Source organism: Apteryx rowi, unplaced genomic scaffold (genome assembly GCF_003343035.1).
Source record: "Apteryx rowi isolate R43461 unplaced genomic scaffold, aptRow1 scaffold_104, whole genome shotgun sequence".
NCBI classification, from domain to species: Eukaryota; Metazoa; Chordata; class Aves; order Apterygiformes; family Apterygidae; genus Apteryx; species Apteryx rowi.
This window is the reverse complement of record NW_020447242.1, coordinates 1,620,005-1,642,669: the sequence shown is the minus strand read 5'-3', so window position 1 is coordinate 1,642,669 and position 22,665 is coordinate 1,620,005. Positions and strand designations below refer to the sequence as shown.

The window sequence follows — 22,665 nt, the reverse complement described above, 5'->3', positions numbered from 1 at the left end:
AAACTAGTTTTGTTCAAAAATAAATAGCATTATTTTCAAACCTTGTTCTTTAGGGCAAGTTCTTTATCACCAGTAAGAAACCACTGCTGGCTGCTGTATTCTGTGAATTGTACAGATTCACAGTTCTCATCTTGAGGAGGAGACAATACAACAGAGACCTCTAACAAATGCTCAGGTACATGAATAAAATCCCCATCTTTTCCATCAAATTTGTGTCCATTGATTTGCTGAGGATACCAGTTGTGAGCCATTATTGCAATGTACGGGCAGCTGTCAAGGATATTTTTACCTCTGTTGAAACAGAAAAACAACAGGGCTGGTAAGTGAAACAGAGTTTTATGTCACAGAGTGACTCTAAAACGTATTTGTAAGTAATACTTTGTTCCTCCATCATGTTTAGGCTTGATAGTATTTAATATAGACAGCTTCAGTGCCTGTGAAAAGAAGAGAGGCTGAGTTATGCATTTCAGATTCTCTTATTTTCCCTCTGATTTTTTTGCTCAGTATGATCTGCTACCAAAACCCCTCCTTGGTAAATCAGGTTTTCAGAATACTCATCTTTACAACTTGATACACAGATGACCCTACAAGGGAGAGATGCATTTCAGTGGATGATTGAGCTTTCACTCTTTGGCCCAATAGATGATACAAAGGACCTGGAGTAAAGAATCAGAACTTGCAAGTTCTGGACATATTCTGGGTAATGTTGATATTTATGACATTTGCTATCTTTTGTACTGAGAAAGGCCTTTATATCCACTACAATTTAGGAAATAGGAAGAAAACCTACATCTCTAATAGAAGTCAAGAAAGAAATCTAAACCATGCTGATTTTCTGAAAAAACAATCTTTTTTTTTCTAAATTCAGCTATGCAGTTGTTTAATAGGTTCACAGTGGGAGAAACCCACTATTTAAGAGTGTCTGTTTCATAAAAGATAGTCATCTATTTTTATAGTCAACTATTTTCCCTGTCCATTAGCTTGACCACAAGGTGTTGTACACTTGTGGATAAAACTAATAATTTAGAGCTATGTGTAAAAACGACAGTGTTTTAAACAATTTAAATAAAGTTCTAGTGAGCAAAGTCAAGCACACAGTAATTGCAGAACGCTAGAATTAAGGATGCCAGTAGAAACTTTGGCTTACCTACTCTGACGTAAGTCTTAGAACATAGTTGCCCATCATACAATTGCATATTATTTTCTCAGTAAGATTAATAAATCCTTTTCCACACACTAGTGGAGCTAAAGGTGAAAGAATAGGTCTAAAATCTCCTGACTCTTACTCCATACCTACCCCATATCAGTGTAGCAGTCATTTGTGACGTCAGTCAGTTGTGACATCAGCTCATAGTGCCATTACAGAGCTTTGTCAGATTACCATAGGATGCAACAAATTTCCATATAGGTAACATATTAGATGACAGGCAAGTCCCTTATCTAAAAATTTCACTTAAATTGTCTTATTACTAAATCAGTATATTGTCAAGTATTTCCACAACATACTATGAATTCAAGTTTACTTACTTTTCCCCTGGTGAGCCACACGCTATCCCAGTCAACAGAGAAAAAGCAAATTTCTCAGTCACCTCAGCAAGCAGACTAAATCCTCGTGTGTCTTTGCGTTTGGGGCTAGCCAGAGCACAGAGTATCTCATAGAAGAGACTTCTACTTTTATCAGYGAGTAACCACTTTTCACCTACATCTGTTACCTAACATGAAGAGAATAAATCAAACAGCATTTTATGTACAGAACCAGGTAGACAATTATTGCTTGATTCCCATAAATCATTAAGGAGTGCATCATTTTATTATTTTGCTATTTTTGGTTTTAAGATTAACGTCATTAATTTTAATCTACGATCATATATTTTCTTCAATATATTAAGTAGTCTTACAAAGTTTCCTCATGTTGAACATTTTGGTAACATTTTTAGTTTTATCCCAAATTTAATTCTGAAAGTTCCAGACATTTTTCCACCTTCCAATCACTGCTGCCAAGATCAAAACACACATTGTCAAAGCTACAGAAAGATATGCTTACTAATAGGGATTTCATTATTAAAGAAACCATATGGTGCTTTTCAGTCTTTCACAAATCAGATTCTTGAATCCTTCTGAAAATTTCTGACATTACTTTCTCTATTTTCTATTTCAAAATGGTAACAACCAGTAATGARCCGACTGTTACTTTTTATGAATACTACTATATTGCTTTTAGCCTAGATACTTTAATGTTTTCCAGCTCCTGTGCACTATTCCACCAGTACAAAAGATCCAGAAAGTCAGAAAACTAGTCCCAGGGCCTTCACAGAACTCTTAGTGCAGTGCTGAAAAGCTCAGCTACCATGCCAACCCGATTCCCGAAGCCACTGCAGGGAAAAAGCCAAGCTGCATGCATGGTTAGAGCACAGTGGACTCCAGCTGTCCCTGGTAGAATTTGCTTGTGTGGTGACTGCAGCCAACTGGTGAAGATATGAGAAAACCTTGGGCCTCAGTGTTCTGTGCCAGGGCTAAAACCAAAATAAATGTGGCCTGAGAACCAGGAAACCATAATAAGCTCTCTGAAAGTGTGGCACAAAAGCAAGAACTTGGCACAGCAGAAAATCTTGTGCTATAGATACATATGCAAAATTAATACTGGTTGCTCTTTTCAACCTTTCTACTTGGTTTTTGACTTTCTGTCACCATCCTAACCTAGTGGCAGACAAACTCCTTCCTCAACTGTGGGGTTTCACAATTTCTATTTTTATATTTGCAGTCTGTGTCCCAGGGTCACTGCAATGGATTCTAATCTTGATCCTACCACAGTTCTAAGTGTTACTACATCCTTCTGAAAGTCACTTGTCCTTCAAGAAGGAGCTTGAAAAGGTTTACCTTATCTATTATATGCATCACAGCAGTAAGTTGCTCTTCTGTAGTTTCTGTAGCCACTTTGACATTCAAATTCTGAAGAACTCTGTTTAAAATGATGTCATCAAGTGGCTGATGCAGTTGATCAACAAGTCCCCAGACTGGCAAGGAGTCCAAATCTGAGACAATGGTGATGTTAGCAATAGCATATGCATCATCTACTCTGGCACCGCCTGTGGGATTAGAAAGCACAACCTGGAAACGTTTAGGAAATGGGTTTAAGGATCCTGTCTCTGGAGTCAGGGTCACATCCAGCAAAGCATTTCTCTGTCCAGGTTCAAAAGTCAATAAACCTTCAGATCTGACAAAATCTTGTCCTGCAACAGCTGGAGATATGAAAGTCCGGCCAATAGGTTCAGGTTTTTGTAGCTCCTTAAAGCAAACCAAAAGAGTTTAGGTAACATTATGCTCATTAGGATTGTTAAAAACAGCTGCTGCTGAACATATGTATTTTAAATGGGTAAAACTTAAACGTTAAGAAAAAAAGCCCCCTTTCAAAATGTAGTCCTTAGGAATGACATCACAATTATGTTAAATGACATATCTCCCTGAAGTGTATCAATCTGGCATATGTGGTTAGTAACAGCCTCTGGGAAAAATAATATATATTGAAATCGGTAAACAGGATCCCCATCTTTCTTTTTCCCAGATAAACTTCACAAAGCTTTTCTGGGTGAATAGATATTACAAAAATCAGCAAGTCCAGGTAAATTCCAGAGGGATTGAAGTAAGTTTATGTCTGTAGCACAACATCCCTCAATTAAGGGAATAGATAGGTATTTCAGATAAGTAAAAACTAAACAAAAGCCAAGGAAAGAGTTTTGAAATCTGTGCCCGAACCAATATCAGTTCATGATATTTTGAATCCCAGTACAAATAGTTAAAACAAGAACCATCCATTTAGGACCAAAGGCAAAGCAAAAACTGTAGAATACACATGCAAGGCAGACAGATGAACTTATCTAGCAATGCTATATGGCCTCATTTCCCTGTGAAGTATCACTATTTTTACCTTCCATAGGGTTTGCAGATACTATTTCATTCTTCACATTCTTGCTTTTTGTCAGATGCCATAACCTTGATTTTATATCTGGTAATATAATAAACTTCCCTTAAGTGGAAACTGACACTCTGGGCTATTATTCAAATGCATGATTTCTGAATACTATCCACTCATTTAATAAGTGCAGGTTATATATTGACTCAACAAACCTTCAGAATGTCTCCTACTGTGAAAAGTAAGGATTTTTATTTGTGAAACCCTAGACCCGTTCTGAAAACATTTAGCTTTTACTAGTAAAGGCTACTTTTGGAATAAAGAGGACATGTTTTGAGTTCTCAGGAGATTATTGTAAATTAGTGTGGTATATATCTGTTCATATTTGCTCTAGAACATGTTCACATCATCTGTGCCAATTCCAGGCAGAAGCTTCCTTTTGTTTATCTCTTCCAGCTGAGAATTAGGGAACAGGGAAATAAGTGGTAATAAAAGTGTTAGTGACAAGAACAATGTTTTAAAAACCTTTGTAGGAATGAGATAAACATCTGTTTCCAGTAAGCACCTCACCCCTACTGCCTGCCATGATCTCTTATCTCTCACATACCAATACTTTGGTACTCAAAACCTAACATTGTACAAAGCAGGGTTGTTATAGTCTATATGAAATACAAATGGCAAAGGAACTGCCACCTGTATTTTAGCCTAAGCAAACACCTAACAGCGGCAATTCTTTCTGTGTTTAACAGCTAAAGGATAATGGCCACTTCCTCTTGCCTGGAAAGAACATGAAAAATTTTTACCACAAAATCTAACCAAAACACTGGCCAGTTACTGTATAAWAAATTCACGGAAACACCAAGTTATTCGATGTAGTTAAGATACATACACATGCAGTATGATAATAGCATACAAAGTCTTGTATTAAAAAGGAGGATGGAAGTACACTGGTCACACAATGCTTTGTTATAAAAACACTCCCTCATAATAATGCCTTTAGGTATAAAATCCAACATACTCAATGTAAATCAGACTAAGCACTATGCCACTACAATGACAAATGTAGAGGAATTCTTCTTCCAGCCTATGCTCTGATTTTGGAGTTGCAACTATAAGAAAGTGGAAGGAATCATGTTTTGCAGCTGTAATACTTCTGCTACAGGAGAATACTCATCATCTGCTAATAATAATGTGGCATTCATTTAGAGATAAAATAGTCAACAGTTAGAACAGTCTAATGCTGCTATTATACACATTCCAAAAAATGAATGGGGATGACATAATCCACTTGGCCCTACGAGAGTTTGAATCACAAGAAAAATTTTAAAGGTTAGTACTTGAAGAACATGGAATAAAATTTGATGAAAATACTCTCTCTCTTTTTCTGATTGTGCTTTGTGTATTGATAAAGTTGTAATCTAACACAGGAAGTGTGTTGGTATCCGAATCTTGACGGTGAGATCTACTATGATTAAAGCATAATTTTAGAGAAATAAGCCTCAAAAATAGTCTCAGAACAAAGAAAGAAATGCATTTAATGCATGACTGACCACAGTCTTTGAGGCTACTGAAGGTACCATGAACAAATCACCCTTGACAATGCAATGAAAGCTACGTCTTTTTAATAATAGAAAAATGAAGAAGCTAGACTACATGGGCCCAGTGAATGTTCGACTGTTTCCTAAAAAATGCTAATGGCAGTCACATTTATTTGCTTTAGAAAATAAAAAATGATTTAATAATGTGTCAATCTTACCTGCATGCTGTAGCTAACCGTTGTGGTTACAGACGTACTAGAATCTCTGAGCACTTGCAAACTGATTAAAGTAGCCTTCTTATGAGCCACAGCAAAACGAGATCCCACAGCAAAATACACTAAACCACGAGGAGCATCGCTCTCAAGAACTGTTATAAGGGCAAATCTGGCACTGTTGTTCAACTCAGCTCCTGCACTTACTGCATACAGCTCAACGAAAAAATGTATTTCAAATTCAGGTACCTGTAAATGAGTTAGGATTTTACTGCCAGCTTTAAAAAATGTATACATTATTTTGTATGCATAATGAATTACTTGTATTAATATCTATCATAAGCATTCTTCTTGAAAAGTTTGATAAGTACAATGAAGTATATTCTAAAAGGTTAGTGTTGCAAAAGGTACCACTCTGTCATGCGCAATAGTGAAATCTCATAGGCTTTCACATGCGAGCTCACTTTATTGGAACAAAGTAGCTATTTATATATTAMATATATTGTGGCTGTATATTTGCCATAAGACAGGAGGGTAAACACTTTAAGAGCTCAGTTTTCCAGATGATGGAGTTACACAGGTGTACATTTTTTGAAAAAATTGTTCTTTCACTTTCTTTTTGTCTTACAAAAAAGGCATACACATACCAGGGGAAAAATTGCACAGAAACGTATGCAATTTTGAAACTGCAATTAATATTGACTGTAGTTTGAGTAATGAACTCAGGCAAAGTTTTGAAAAAAAATTTAACATACAGCCTTAGTGTTTACAGTAATATAAGCAAACCTCAGAAGGTCTGAATGCTTAAATAAATCTATCTAAAATCCAAAGGCCTAGAGATATTATCTGACAGACCTTCAAAGGTTTAAGATATACAGAAATCTTCTATCAGCTTGGAAATACAGGTGATTGAATTTTAGTGTTAGCATACCAAAGAATTAGCTCAGTCAATTCTACAGTGTTAATGCTCAACTGTTTATTGAAAATAAGGCAGCAATCATAAATTTCAATATGACATCGCACCTCATCTTTGATTTTGTACCTACAGTACAAATACCAATGTTTAAAAATAGATATCTTACTTCCAGAATTCAGTTGGAAAGATGCCAATCGTACCTATTATATGTACTCATAAAGTAGCATAACAGCAAAAAAGATGAGCATTGCAGACAATTTTTTATTAGTAAATATAGCTTTTTGGTTCAGTTCTGGATTTTTGGAAATCGTACTGTAATTCTTAGGAAAACAGGATTCAGCTCTTAGCTAAGTCAGTACAGCTGACTAAGTAAAAACCTTCAAAATCTAGAATATGCCATACCATAAAAAATGTAAAATATATCTTGAGTTCATTTATGATTTCATCATTTCATAATATATTTGTTACTAATGTATAAGCTATTTATAACTGGAGGAAAAGTCAGGAAATATTTGGGGGGTTAAATAGCATATATTTTTAGTTGGGTTGTTATTTTGAGGAAAGTGCTGTTAAGTAATTCTTTAAATGGAATAATCTTGACTAACTGATGACAGGCACAGATTTATTGAAATGCCATACGGAACTCTGGCCTTCCATTAGCACCTGTTAGAATGGCATATGCTCATGCTTCATGTGGTTCAACTGCATGTCTCTGCAGCTGCTGCACTTTCTGCTGTCATTAAATAATGATGGCATTACTTAGACTGACCAGGTTCAAAATCCCAGTTTACTCAGCAAGGCAGCCTGTGTTCCACTACTGTCTACATATTTTATTCATTGGCTCTTTAATTTAAAAATAACATCTCGAGCAGAATGGTCTCCCCACTCAGCTATGAGAATGCACCCTTTTTACCACTATTTCCAACATCTTACATCTTGCATTACTCTCTAGACTGTGGTAGGAAAAATGAGGAGAACCTTCCCTTCTTGTCCTTTTTCCTTTCTCCAAATCTCAAGCTTTGCCTATAGCCTGGCTGTTAGGATACTCTCCTGGAATGTTTCAAACCCTTCACTCTGCAAGAAGGAGGGACGTAAATCCTATGTCTCTTAAATGACTGCTCTAACTACTAGGCACTCACACAAAGAAAAATTTTCCCCCTCTTCCCTTTTAAATGAAAATGACTGGGAATACTGTGCTTTGTGTTAATTCAATGATGTCTTCATCTTTGAATACCAGCTGGGCCTCTCAAGTCACTTAGGCTTAGGCATACCCAACTGAAGAATGCCAAATGGCCTCAGTAGATGATGGCTGCTAAACTGAACTTTACTAATCATAAGCTGGATGTGCACAGCAACAGACTTGTAGGCAGCTAGTGATTCTTATGCAGCTTCATGATTGAGTAGAGTTTCCATAGATCATTGTGCCAGATTTAGGCATGTAAACTCTGCACAAGTTGTACTAAAAGTTTTTTGCTGAATGTGATGTTATTACTTACAGGCTTTATTACTTACAGGCTTTATTACTTACAGGCTTACTTTATACTTTGCAAAAAACCCTACTAAAAGTGCTTTGATAAATTTAAAAATGTACTATGTGAAGAGTAAGAGTCCATTATATGAATATGCATTTCACTGAAGTGCCTGCGTTCCGATTTTTCTTACCGTTCTGTACAAACCCAAGACTTGCAATTTACTCTCCAAATTAAACCCTTATCACCTTCCTGAGTTTTTACTGGTCACAATGGAGGCAGCACAAGCCTAAAAATAAACCAGTATTTGCCAAAAAACTGAGCAGATGCCAAGTTACCATCTTCAGACTTTGTCCTAYCCCCGGTCATCTGGATCAGAGATTATTTTCCATCTAGATAAATTGCCATCCAACATCATAGTGCTGTACATAAATGAGCAAGAATTACTTACATTATCAGGTTTTATTTCAATAGAGATGTTGCATATTGTTTGACCTGCCATGCAGGTGGTGGCTCCTAGCACAGACAGAAGTTCATTCTCCAAGTTTATGCCATCCTTAAGAAGGACAACAGAAGTTTCATTAAAGGTCACACGCCAAAAGATCTTCACATCTTCAAAAGCCCTACAAGCAAAGCAAAGCAAAACACTATACATGTACTGAAGGAAACAACTATTACTTTAGAAAACACACCCCAGAGATGCATCTGTTTTTCATTAATATTCAAAACTTATCACTAGGGAAGAAACTGATTTAAGATGAAAATTTCTTTCTTTTGATTTAAATTACTTCCTCTAAAACCTGATTGGATTACGAAAAAGTAACATAGGGAGAAAAAAGTCAAGCAATTTGGGGCACCCAGATCAATTTGTTTTTCAACTTTTGTTTCAGAAAACATGAGATTAGCTGAATAAGAGTCACTTGAGCCCGAAAGTGAGGCACGTGCCCAAGTACTTTCCTTAATATAAAGGGAAACATTTGCTTGGAAAGCCAGGCAAAATCTGGCTTCCCTGTAAGTTTGAAATTAACTAAGAATACTTGAGTATACTTTTTCAAAGTACACACAAATGTGCAAAGTATACGTGTGTTAATTAGAAAAACACAGTATCTGTGTGAAAGAAGACATAAGCATGATGCTGACACTTAGGTAAACAAGGAGATTACACATTTAATTGTACCTTTAGCAAAGTAAACACTTAGCATTAAGCAATAGGGAAGTTACTCTCACACTTGTTCCATTATGATGCAAGTTGGAAAATATTTGTTTTTCCTGTTTCTGTTTAGTAACAGTGCAGTGACAAATCTATTCATGTTTACAACTTATGTTTGCCAAATTCTGCCTAATTTTTAAAGAAGCTGAAAGGCAGGATTTATTATAAAATTCTATGACAACCTCTTCCACTAACAGCAGCATCCTTGATTCAACACAGCACATTACAGGACGTGGGGACAGCACTTTTATCAGTTGTTGCCTGCACCTGTTTGGTTGCCTTGTGACAATCAGCAGAACCTCTCTATTTTCTGAGTCTTCATCAAGAACAAGACCGCTTTGCACTTCTGGAATAAATCCCAAAATGCCATTCTGGAGATCACTTCCTATATGGGAAACAGTCCATGAAAGTAATTTGCAAGAAAATTAAGTTGAGACTGAACTGTACTTTTTAATGTAGAAAACTGCTAAAAAAATGAAAAGCAGATATCTGAAGCATGTTGTAAAGTACCAGCAGGGAACATTTCCAAAGAATAGAAAAGAAAATGTCTCTTAATGTTACAATTCTTAATTTGCTCTCCATATTTTTCTAGAACTTCAAATGTTGGTATGACTACATATTATTTTAACTGGTAAAATAAATAATTTTGAGAATTCTGGTAGCACCTATGCAGATAACCTTGCATTTTCTGCAGCATTCAGCAAACTGACTGAATTCTGTATCCCTTGACTTCAAGAGACTAGGTGTTACACTAGTCCAGAACAGTTTCAAAAACCTTGCTTATCATGCCCCTAAGAGATACTCACATCATCTATCTTATGTCTACTGTAATCATTAAAACATACTTGTTCTAAACAGAAATGGACTTTAGTGTGTCCCTAGATGGCCAGTGTGTTATATTTGGTTATGAGATAAAGATGGGCTTCCAAGGACGTGACTTCAGCCTCCTTATTCATCCCATCTTACCTCCCTCATAATGCTGTTGAACCCATTCATTTTCCCAGATCAATATTTCAGGTTTTCTCCTGAGTCCTTAATTCAGTGTGTGGAACTAGGGAGCTGGAAATACTGCACTGTTCTCATGGGAACATAAATAGCAAGGGAGTAAAAACAACCAAACAAAAAAAAACCACAAAAGAAACACAACAACAACAACAACAAACCCAACAACAAAAAAACCATAAAACCTAATACAAACAAACAACCAAACAAAAAAAAACCCAAACCCCGGGGACCAATTAGGAGGACTAATGCCTTCACAGCCTCTCATTAAATCCTGATTTCTCCTTATAGGTAATGACAGCTTTACTCTACATTTGGAAAGGGAATCTAGTTCAGACCCTGTGCATGTTAAACTTCAATATTTATACAGAAGATTAACACAACCTGTGTGTTTGCTTATGCACATGCATAAATACTTAATCTGAAGTATCTTTCTAGCTACACGTTCAAAATCAGATGTATGCTTTGACCTTTCTTCTTTGCCAATGTTGTCTCCTGATCTTATTTTCTGCATTCATTTTACTCCCAGAGCAAGTCTAGAACATATTAATACACTTCTATGGGATTCATACAAGTTCAAATTCCAACCTGCACTTATGCATGTAATTCTTCAGCTAACTTGCATATTCAGGCAATTGGTTATTTGCATGCTGAATTCTAGTGACTAGCACATCAATGGAACGTACATTTTAAACGGTTTATTCTTGCATATGTAATTCTAGTTGTTGCATAAACTCATCCAAGAGCAGAATCTGATCCCGATTCCCAACATCTATCTTGTATTGCTAAAAGTGCCTGCTTACACACAACTTCCAGTTGGACCTCTCATATGAGTTTCTTGATTTAAAACAAAACGAAAGCTTGCAAACATCCTTAAGTGTTCTTATTCCTAACTTGTTTTTAAAACTTGGTTTGTATTATCTTTAAATTTAATTTATGTTCAATGGAAAAATCTGATAGATATCTACAAGTTAAGGGAAATTGGAGCTATGATCTTATTCTGCCACAGCAGCATGCAGTAACCAAGAGAAAAATTCTTCTCTAGATGCATCTTTAAGCCTGTTCCTATCCTCCTTCTCCAGAAGCAAAGGATGACTAAATTAAGCAAGTTCAGAGATGAAGTACATAGAATCAACAAGCGAGAACAGACTCCTCTGTTCTTTAAACTTTGTAGAAATCCAGTACAATATAAAAGTGGCAAAATGCACCAAAAAACCCAACAAACCCACAATGCCACTACACAGGAAGGATAAAAGTTCAAGCTTAGCCTTTCTCTTCATCAAGGAAAACAGGAAAAAAATGGACACAAGCAGTGTCTATAGGGGGACTACAAACAAAGTGTATTTTGAGCTACCTTGCTAAGTGAGGTATGGTGGGGTTTGGTTCAGAAACATTAGATAGCTTCTTCTGAGCTGAAAAACTCAGATTTGAGAATCAAATACCCTGCTTATTCCCCAGTAAGAAATCCCAATATTTACATGAAAATTGCCAATAAAGCCAGTTATTTACTGTTAGCTAATTCAGACTCATTTACTAGTTTTCTGGAAAAAAAATGCTACCTGCAATAATTACTGTCACAAAAGCAGCAAATCCATAATCATCCTTTCCTTCCACAATCTGAGCTCCGCATTCAGGATCTGAGAGGAAAACATAGAACAATTCCTGTCCTTCAGGTTCGTCATCATCAAAAATTTTGATAGACACCTTGCTTTCTCTTTCTCCATCCAGCAAAGTCAGAGAGACTGACTGTTCCTCAAAATCTTCTCCTTCCATTGCCCATGTAAAGACTGATTTTCCATAAGCATTTTCAAAAGGATACAAATCTGCTCCACTTTGTGCACTTATTCCACCAAAGGTTTTAACTGTTACTTCAATATCACCAGCAAAACCTTGGGTCCTTCTAACATGAAGTATTGCCATGTTGGGGGTACTATTGTTTGCATCTTCTTCAACGTAAACAAACTCTGGCCCCAAACTGAGTATTCCATGCACGATATCATTAGCCAGGATATTAATTGTTGCAACACTGAAAGCGGGATTCAGACGTGGACTCCAGTTAGGATTCAAGGGTTGAACACCCAAAACTTCCACAGCAGTCAAATTTACAAAAAAAAATTCCTCCGTTTCAGAAACAGTGTCATCAATTATTGATATTTCTACTACAGCATTTGTCTGAAAACGCACAAATATAAGCTCTCCATTATAGATGGGTCTAAAGTCTTCTAGTGGTTTGGCACTTCCTGGACTAGTCTGATATGTCAATTGAGTGAGATTACTTTGAAAACCAAACAGTCTTTGGACATGCAGTGTGACTGCCTGAACATCTTCTTCAACTGAAACATATCTTGAGTTAGGAGCAAATTGGAAGATCCCCAATGGCTCAATTTCAGCTATTGTAAATCCTGTCCTGAAATAGAAGATATAAAAGTTGAGTAAGAAAACATGAAATATGAAAAGTAAAACACCCAAATAGAATAATTTCCAGTGAATAATCAATGATGGCTGTGAGAAAGCAGATGAAAAAGAAGATCACAGAAGGTGGGTGATAACAGTAGAGGGAAGAAACAGCATCAGTATGAGAGAAGATATAAAGAGGTTCCCTAAAAAGTGTTTTTGGAATGACCAGGCCAAATAGCCCTCCCAGCCCTCCTGAGGCTGAACTCATTCTGAGTCAACATAGGAGACAGTAAAGGTTATATAAAATAAGGTCTTCCTCAGAAAATGGAGGGGGAAGGAATGTACAATGTCTGTCTATTGTGATCACAATGCAGGGAGATATATTATAATACAGCCATTCTGAATAACACTAGTTTTAACCACAGAACAAGCTTTCTGTACAAAGAGAAAACTGCAGACTAGAAGGATGTTACCAGAGCTACAGTTTTAGCTAGAAAGCTAAAAATGAAAGCATGTTATTTTAAGACTTACAATGAGGTTTCAATGTGCTGTCACCTCAAAATATTTGATAGTAATTTTTTCCAGATTTGAGACCCACAGTCCCTATGTCCATATTTAATATATCTCCCTCTTATGGGAAAAATAAGCATAGAGATGAAGACTATGTTAATCTGCAACCCAAAGAGCCTTTGCTAAGCCTTGGGTCTTGTGCTCCTCTCTAGAACTGACCTAGTATTCAACGCCAGAGGCTACCAAACAGCACTGCTATTACACTGTTGGATTTTTGGTAAATGAACTAGACCCTTTCCACCCTCTAAGGAAGTCAGAAACCCTTCAAAGTAATTGTTGGCTTTGCTTCCTGTGCTATCTAGTCCTAAATTTTCTAGGAAGTTTCATTCTCAGATATTCAAGGTATTTAATTTGCATGGTAAATAGGTGCTGTGAGGACACCAGCCTGAAGGACATACAGGCCTAGGAGAAGAGGTCAGTCACAGTAGCTTAGGCACAGTTCATGCTTTACAACTAGATTGGCACACCTGAAGGAAGTAACTTGGTAAAGCCAATACCTTTCTTCATACACACTGTTACTCTACCCATCCTGTTTTATAATACCAGTTTTAGCCATCAACGAGTATGGAAGAATGAAAAGAAAATAATTTGAAGAATAAATCACTTAATTGAGATGGAAACCTACACTAAATATAATGTTTTAATTGCTAAGAATAAAATGATTTCTTAAATAACTGAGATATCTTCTGATCATTACTCGTTTCAATTTATTTATTTAAAACAGTGTTATCAAAGATCATCTAATTATGATCTTTTAGGGAGATTAATTAGAAGTGTTAGAGGGCAAATAATAAAAAGTGTCATGAGAAGACCACTCTGATCTGGACCTTTTTTGCTTTCATTATTCCACTTTCTGGCTAAAACTGTAGATCTGGCTTCTTCATTTCCTTAGCTGACTCCATCATTGCCACCATACCTATTACACCTTGCATTCTGTTGGTACGAAATAGACTTGACTTCGAGAAAAGCATCAGTTCTGATTAAGTCAGATCTGCAGTACTGACATTTGTTTCAACCTGAGACAAGATTTACAAATTTATCAAAGTAGAGACTACATATTCATACCTTTCTGTAATTTAACAGGGATTTGTATAAGGTGTATGCCTGTACCCAGATCGTAATTCTTACAGCATGTGTGCAACTAAAGATTCTAACATCCTTACCTCAGGCGAGCCCCACCAGACACATTGCTGTGCACTGCTGTTAAACAGATAGCAAATGACTCGTGTTTATTTAGGCTTGGAGTAGCCTGAAATGAAATTACTTTGCTCTGTTCACCAGAGGAAAATACAACACTACCTGAATTAAAAGAGAGAGAGAAGAAAGACAGTACAATTCAAAATCACTAAATAGAAATCATCTTTTCACCTGGGAACATGCTGAGATAGGAACTTTAATCACAATACCATTTCATTTAGGAAGGGGAAATCTGCACAACAAGAGTCTATTGTCTTTTCTTTATAAAGCTGTTCTTCAGGGGCATGGCATCGTGTTTAGCTCACAGACATGTATCTATGTAGCACAACTCTTTTCTTACTGACTAAATAAACATATCAGTCACAGATAAAAATCAGACCATACACTTTCATTCTAAAGACGCTTCATTAAGAGAGGAAATGCGTACAGGTACAAACAATTAAAATGGGGTTTCATCACTCATGGAACTTCTGTAGCTCTTTCCTCAGGCAAATACTCACCAAATGATGGAGTAATATTGCCTGGATGAACAAAGTCAGTGATTTTGTCTGGTGGGTACCCAGAAGTCCAGTTAACTGTTACAGAACCATAAACTCCTTCTCTGGTTATCACAGCCTGACCTGTTCCTGCTACAATGTCTGTAAGTCGTAAAATAGCAGATTCAAAGCCAACCTATGGAAGCATAATAAATTTTGTTGTATAAGATGAGATAAGAATGGGCAATAACATGTATGCAAGCACACTGTAAGCAATTACAATAACTATGTATACAACCACACTTCTTTCAAAGTCTTCAACAATATTTATAAATATGAGATCTTTGAGAATTAGATCTCAGGGAAAAGGAACAGATATGACTCAGATTTCTGCACTGAAAACACCAAACATAGCATTGCAGGTCTATCCTTCAAAGGAAAACAAACACACACAAACTTAATGCTCATGGGCAACAGCTGCAGGACTATCTCTCTTTGTACATACTACCGTGTACATGCTATTATCTACTCTTGGGCTGCCATACCTAAAGACATAACATTGTCCAGAATCAGTAATGTTCCTTAAAATCTTAGAGATTTCATTTCATGAAAACAAAAGTATAGCTTAAGCATAGTACTTACACTATTTACCATAGCTGTTTTTGAATGTAAAATGAACAGATGAAGATATTTTTAAACAGTATTAACCCATTTCTATAAGAACTGAAAAATATGAAAAGACTAGATAACACATAGTATAAGTAATAAATGGAAGAGTCTTGTCAGTAGTTAAATTGACTGCGATTATGAAAATTGTTAAGGTGTCAACTGAATCCTTACAGTAGCTATCTTTTGCAATGAAGTGTTGTGTATCTCCCTCCTGTGGTAAAAATGTTACATTGCAGCCAGTTTACTCACCTGTGAATTGGCAGCTTCTTCAGGAATAAGCAGAATAGCTGACTTTGCTTTTTCTAATATTTTAGGCACATCCTTGGCACTTCCCCCAACCAGGCTTATGCTGATCAGTTCCAGAGTAAAATTCAATCCCAGGAAAAGAAATGCCTTTGAGAGAGAGAATTTAAATAAAGAGGTAGAAATTTAATTCCACTAAAAACATGATATCCACCAATTCAAAGGATTATGCAACAGAACCATCTGCAACTTTTGTTCTACTTCCATACAAAAATCAGTGTTTTCAAGACAAATAATTTATTGATCATCCTTCTCAAAACAGCTACAGATAGAACATCAATGTCGTGAAGCAGTTTGTTGGAATATTTGTAAGGCAATTTTGCCATTTTTATGAACTGTATCTAACACAGTGAGCCTTGACTTGCTTTTAATCCTTAGGTTTTACCAAAGTGTAGATGCAAGACTGTAATAATAACAATCAGGGAGTACAGAAAACAGAAGGCAAATGTATCTACTGCTTCATGAGTCTCACAGACCACTACTGACAATTCAAAAGGTAAACCTGAGAAAAAAATTGGATGCATATAATGATAAAAAAAATTGAAATGATAATAACACGGAGCAATGATGGAGGAACAAACTGAATACATGAATATATGCACAGCACTGATTTTGTAATTATTATGTGGAAAAAGTGATATTTAACCACATTTATATTCCATATATAGGAAACATAATATTAAAACTCTTTGCTGCATCTTAACAGTAGATACTATTGAGAGTTTAATATCTTATCCAACACATTTGTATTGTGATGAACACAAATGTAAACAATAGCTATCTAAGGAGCTAAAAGGATATTACAGACCTGGCTGCTTATTGGCACTCTTTTCACTTCAAAGCTGGCACCATCTTTTACCACTAGGTATCCCACCACATTCTCAGGTGCAATTAGTGCTTCTTCATGATGAGACAAGATATGGTACTCAACAATCACTTCTCCAAATGCCCCAGCATGCCGAGTTACATTAATCTGAACATACCGACTAAGGTCTCTCTCTACTAATACTGACTGCTGATCTGAGTACAAGGCAAATACTCCATAGGGATCATCATTTGCAAAAACACTGATCTTTAAAATTCTTTTCTCTTGGTCTAAATCTGCTCCACCTTCCACTGAAATCAGCTGTACCACATAGTTTTCATCCAGTTCTGGAACATCATCAGGTAACAGATAGATAATTATCTCAGCCGTACTCTGCTGGTCAGCCATGACCACAGATCCCTCTGTCTGAAGGAAGTCACCTGTGATGTCAGAATCACTACATATTTCCCAGTAAACCTGAAATAAGTGATAAACAAAACAAAACCAAATTACCACAGAGTCAGAAACTTTCACATTCAAGATTCAGTATAGATAGCATAGGGTACAGATTGGTTTTAAGTAGATAAAATAGAAATTGTTTTAGGTATATACAGAAAGATATTCATAGACTATCTTACAAAAGGAGAATGTGGTGTTCCTCTAACAACAGTACTATGAATGTAGACTTCCTCTGCAAATCTTAAGAAGATTTCTTAAAAATTATACAGAATCTCTGAACCATTTTTTAAAATTACTTAGGGGGGAGGGAGGGGCAGGAGCACTGCAATATGTATAGTTTCATTTTTTTTCCTGACCGGTGAAAAGATGAAGTCCAGCTTTCCAAACCACAAGTACTAGGGCTGAAGCCCTTGCAAAATTCAGTCTAAAAGGCAGCATTTCAAAATGAAATGAAAAACAAGCAACTGAAAGGCATGGAAAAAATTATTCCCATTGTCCTCCATATGTTCATCCTGAGGACAATTTCAGATTATACTGCTTATAAGGAAACCAAACAAAAGTGAGCATACTGTTATGTTTCCCAGAGTGCCTTGAATTCGTCTGACAAATAATGTAATACTCTGTGGCCCTTCCACTGCTGAGGGTTCTGTAAAGTTCTTCTCAGATAATGATTCAGGAGCAAACTGTACAATACCATTAGGATCACCAAACTTCTGTATCTGTAAAGAAAGAAACAAACAAAAAATCAGAAATATAGAATGAGTTATCTTCTTCAAATCACCGAGATTTTCATTACTAGGTGCAAGGCGGCACATCTTCTTAAGTCTTCTTATTGAGTTTTCGCCTCATAAAAAGATTCAAGAGTACAGTAACAATCAGAACAGAGACTGTATGAATGAAAAACAAACAGTAGACAGAACCACCAAGGTCTCAGAAGGGAGTGATATGAAGCGTGTGTGCATACACAGAGCAAAACTGTTATACTAAATCTGTGGATGACTTGCTCTTTTGTGAGAAGATCCTACAGTGTAAATGAAGAAGGAGGAGCAGATTATAAATGGAACATGTGTCAGTAATATGATGCTATCAATAAAGATGCAAAGCTCTTAGGCTTTGAATAAAAGAAGTGTTATTTGGAAGCAAATCCAGGCAATGAAAATGATACTGACCACTCAGCTTTAAACAACTTGCAAATTTTAAATGATCTAGACACGTTTCAGAGAGTAAAAGAATTTTAAAAGGATTTGGAAAACACATCCCATGTGGATGAAATATGATATTAAGAGCAGAGAAAGCATGAATGTCCCCTTTTCAGTTTTTGAGTGCTGTACAAGAAAGAAAAGGACAGGGTTCTATTTCAAATGTATTATTTAAGTACCCTGATATTAAAACAATAAATGCTCAGGCATCTTAGGCTGGTGTATAGAAATTCTTCTAACATTACAAATTTGCAAACTTAGCCACTGGGATAGAGCTCATCCACATCCATCTGTGTGAATCACTAGCTGCAGCAACAAGAATTCATGGTAAATTGACTTAAAACAGTTTTCTTTTGAGAGAAGTTCTCTGAAATATCTAGACACCCAATAATAACTAACATATCTCCTAATTGTCAGTCAGTATTTACAGATTCATATGTAGAACCTATTGATATTACCGACTTTCTGAAAATAGGAAGCAAACCGAATCCCCTCTCAACCTGGCTGATGGGAACAAAAGATCAGAGACACAAGCGGACAAGTGTATTTTTGAGAAACCCTTGCTGCAAATTCGGGTTAAAATTTCTGCCATGAAAAAAAAATGTTCACAAAAGGAGTCAAAAACCAGTCTAGTCTCTACAGCTTCCTCCTATAGCTTTTGAAAAGCTAAGGAGAAATGGAGGGAAGCACAAACATACAGAATTAGCAACCCTAGGATCTGAAGCCATTTTTTGATTGCTTTGTGTTTTCTCACTACACAGATGTAGTTTAACCTGACATAAGAATCAGACTACATAAAGAAGCCAAGGGCCTTACCCTGGATTGGCTCTGCAGAAGCCATCAGTGTCTGCTGAGAAGCCAAGTCACTGTGAAGCAGAATGAAGTATTCCAGTTCAAGGAATAAAACTGGGTCCCTGAAGAACAACCTGAAGTGTCTGTGAAAATAGCGCCTGATTCCAGCACTGCTTTACTCCATAGATCAGGAAAAATAAAAATAAAAATCCTATTTATAGGAAGGATTTGTTTTTTTGCTGTCTTTTTATAAAGTTCTTGCAAATATTTCCTCTGTTTCAATATCCCTAGAGCAARTAATTCTCCTCAACAACTCTCTCTGCTTTCTCCAACATATTTCTGCATTTCTCCCCTACCTGTATGTCTTACTCTGTTATAGCCAGACCTTTCTTTTATATATGTTAGCYGGAGAAGAATACGTCAGAGAAGGGACGAACAACAAACTGACATGTAGGACCCAAATCCATTTCCTCTCCAAAGAAGACCATGAAAATGTGTAAGTAAGAAGGCCAAGTCAGGGCTTATATACACCAATTTTTACTGATAGATTCTTTGCGTTCATTTTTCAGAAGTGAAGACATAACAGTGCTCCTGAGTGGTACAGGGGAAAAGAAAGCCAAATGACAAACTATGCAGTCAGTCACATTTACGTTTAACAGCTTTGCAGGATAAATGCCAATATCAACAGAGATGTGGGAAGGAGGAGAAAGGAATGCAGCAATGACTTACTATTAGCGTAATGTTGTTTGCCCTGGGATCTATTTCTGTTTCACCTTTCACAAGGCTCAGTCTAATAATGAAGATCTCCTGAACTTCAACTTCTTCATGGGGATAGATTTGCAGATTAACAGATCTCAGACCTCCTTCTCCTTCTCTAAAATAGAATGATCCATTCACAGGGTCACCAATGTCACTATTCAGGGGAGATAAAACCTCTTCTGAATTGGGTCCTAAAATGTCCCAATTAATCTGTGGAAGACACCGGTTTCAGATTTAGAGTAGTGATACATAATAATAGCCTCCCAGAGGGAGAAATCATAAGGTAGCATAAGTGACATAAGATTCTTGTATCTGATACAAGACTAATGGTGTTTAAGGTAAGGTGACTAATTGTGTTTAAATTTGTGTTGTTAATACAGAAGACAATATTCATAATGAATTGCGTGTGGGAAATTTTGTAATCTTTTGGAAAAATAAATGTGACAAATTGCAAAAGGAAATTGTGAAGAGTTAGCCATAATGCCAATTTACAAAACAATTCTAAATTCTTGACATTAATAAACAGAAGAGAAACTGGGCTTTAATTAGCACGTAAAGGGAAACACACAGGCCAGTTTCTATTTTACACTCTTTCACCATTTGTTTTGCAAAGCTCCCCAAATCAGTACTCATGATCTTCCCTGCAAAATGCTGTATGAAGACAGAAAAAGACAAATATGTTCTGAATAACCTGCAATAAAAGATCTTAATCCCTCAAATAATTGTTCATATGTTTTAGCCCAATTAAAAACTAGAATATTTCAAAATTTCCCACAAATCAGATTTGCTTTTAAGGAGGTCAAATTAAGCATTTTAAAATGATTATTTTGGACATTTTTCCTTTCTTTTGGACAATTTTATCAAAYGACTTTTCTAGAAACAAAGTTAAAGAAGACTCAGACAATTTTTACAGGGGGAAAAGAAGAGCTGATGGTCTTTATTTTCAATTCTCTGGTCATTTTCCAAAACTGTGCAAGTCCTATGCTGGTTCACATTTACACCTTCCTTTACCAGCGGTTTGTACAGCAGGCAGAAAAATCCAGAAAATGCATAGTAGACAATTTACTGAAAAAATTTTGACCAGCTTTAGCAAGTAATTCATCTGAATTGAATGAAACTACTGGTGGTGCTTGAAATTAATTGTATATGTTATTTTTGATAGAATTAAGAGCTAATTTAAAACAAAGCACATGAGACGATAACGTATGATAGGAGGAAAGCAGGGGCAGAAAGAGAAAATAACAAAGGTAACTTATCTGCTGTTATACTGCAACTATATGTAAAGATGCTTAATAAAAAACTGCAATTATCCTTTTAGAAATAAGTCACAAAGAGATTTTTGAAGGATAATGCAGTAGCTTTTTGAAATAGTCACTGGAAAGCATTCAAAATCTTCTACAGTCAGGGCCTACCTGTATGTCTCCAAGCAATCTTCCAGTTCTTTCCAGCACCAGGGACATTGTTGTGGATATATCAGGGTTGGGAAGAATAATTTGGCTTTGGTTGAGAAATCTGACAATACCATGGGGGGAATCACTTTTAGCGATAGTGATCTGGCTCACCAGGTGGAGCCCAAGGACTGCTCCACCAGTGGCTCCCGTCAGCTGGATTTCAAATTGCTCAGCAAACTCACTGTACCAAAAAAGGCAAGGAGATTCTCAGAATTTTAAGAAAAACTACTTGAAACTATTCTTAAAAATTCAATCATTTATCTAATTGATCCTGTTTAGTCATAGTTTAAAGACATACAGAAAATAGCTCTGTAAACGTACAATTGAAAGTTCCTTCCATTTATAAGGATGGTAATATCTGAAATAAAAGTAATATCCTATATTCTATCCGTGTTAAATAGCTCTCTTTTTTAAAGGAAAGAAAATGGTGCAAAATATCTTATTACTCATAGCAATATTAGTAACATCTAATATTTCTGATAATCTGATTAGAAAAAAGTCTTGGATTTGCATAAAGTTTTACATGACCTATGAAACTTAATAATAGGGTTTTTTTCCTGTTAAAGTTAGGCAATTTTTTACCACTGCAGCAATTTGTTTTCAATTCCAATTCTATACATAGGTATAGAACACAGGCTAAAAGAAGATTACTCAAAAGTAAATTAGTGAGTAAATATCTGAAAAATGAATTACCTTTCTTCATCATCTATAATAGAGATATAGATAAAAGTCTGGTTCTGACCATGATGAAAAATGACAGAGTTGTTATGGACGAAATAGTCAATGCCATCGGGCAGTGCAGAAATACTTCGAGAGAGAAAATCAGCTGTTACAAAGCCATAAGTTCCAAGCTTTCTCACAACAGGAATCATGATCACTCCAGCATCCTCTTCCACTGCAAAAATAATTGAGAACAACTTATTGCAGATATTTTATCTCAAATATAGATTCAAAACATAATGGATTGTGTAATGAACCCCATTTGTATCAATAAATCTAGGATTTTCTGAAGCAACTGTGAGTGCTGCTTTTGAAAAGTGGATACCCTCTGTCTAACGCCATTTTAATTCAAGCAAGTAAGGTTGTTCCTTGTAGCAGTTACATACACTTCCTTTAATCAAGGAGAAAAGTTCGGGTTTATGCTTTTAGGTTTTCCTCTCTCCTTTTTCCCATTCAAAATTTTAAAGTCAATGGTTAATGTAAAAATTTCTAACAACTGAATCTGAAATAGGAAAAAAATGAATAGGAAAAATTATTTTACCCTTCTATTTGCATACCTCATTTGCATGAATGTCTACCATGACTTTAAAAGAAGATTACATTTTAGTGTG

At 36.1% G+C, this 22,665-nt stretch overlaps 1 protein-coding gene across 1 annotated transcript in view; it reads right to left on the bottom strand.

Moving 5' to 3' along the window:
- Window positions 1–22,665, bottom strand: part of LOC112966773 (G-protein coupled receptor 98-like) — a 200,341-nt gene that overhangs the window by 164,262 nt on the left and 13,414 nt on the right. The window contains exons 14-28 of the mRNA XM_026067216.1: window positions 22,028–22,229; window positions 21,296–21,515; window positions 19,854–20,093; window positions 17,703–17,852; window positions 16,678–17,151; window positions 15,816–15,959; window positions 14,922–15,093; window positions 14,388–14,523; window positions 11,817–12,664; window positions 9,523–9,640; window positions 8,497–8,668; window positions 5,667–5,909; window positions 2,878–3,285; window positions 1,528–1,712; window positions 42–291 (exon numbers count right to left, since the gene is read on the bottom strand). Of these exons, the coding sequence (XP_025923001.1) occupies window positions 42–291; window positions 1,528–1,712; window positions 2,878–3,285; window positions 5,667–5,909; window positions 8,497–8,668; window positions 9,523–9,640; window positions 11,817–12,664; window positions 14,388–14,523; window positions 14,922–15,093; window positions 15,816–15,959; window positions 16,678–17,151; window positions 17,703–17,852; window positions 19,854–20,093; window positions 21,296–21,515; window positions 22,028–22,229 (3,962 nt within the window). The remainder of the gene's footprint in view (window positions 1–41; window positions 292–1,527; window positions 1,713–2,877; window positions 3,286–5,666; window positions 5,910–8,496; window positions 8,669–9,522; window positions 9,641–11,816; window positions 12,665–14,387; window positions 14,524–14,921; window positions 15,094–15,815; window positions 15,960–16,677; window positions 17,152–17,702; window positions 17,853–19,853; window positions 20,094–21,295; window positions 21,516–22,027; window positions 22,230–22,665) is intronic.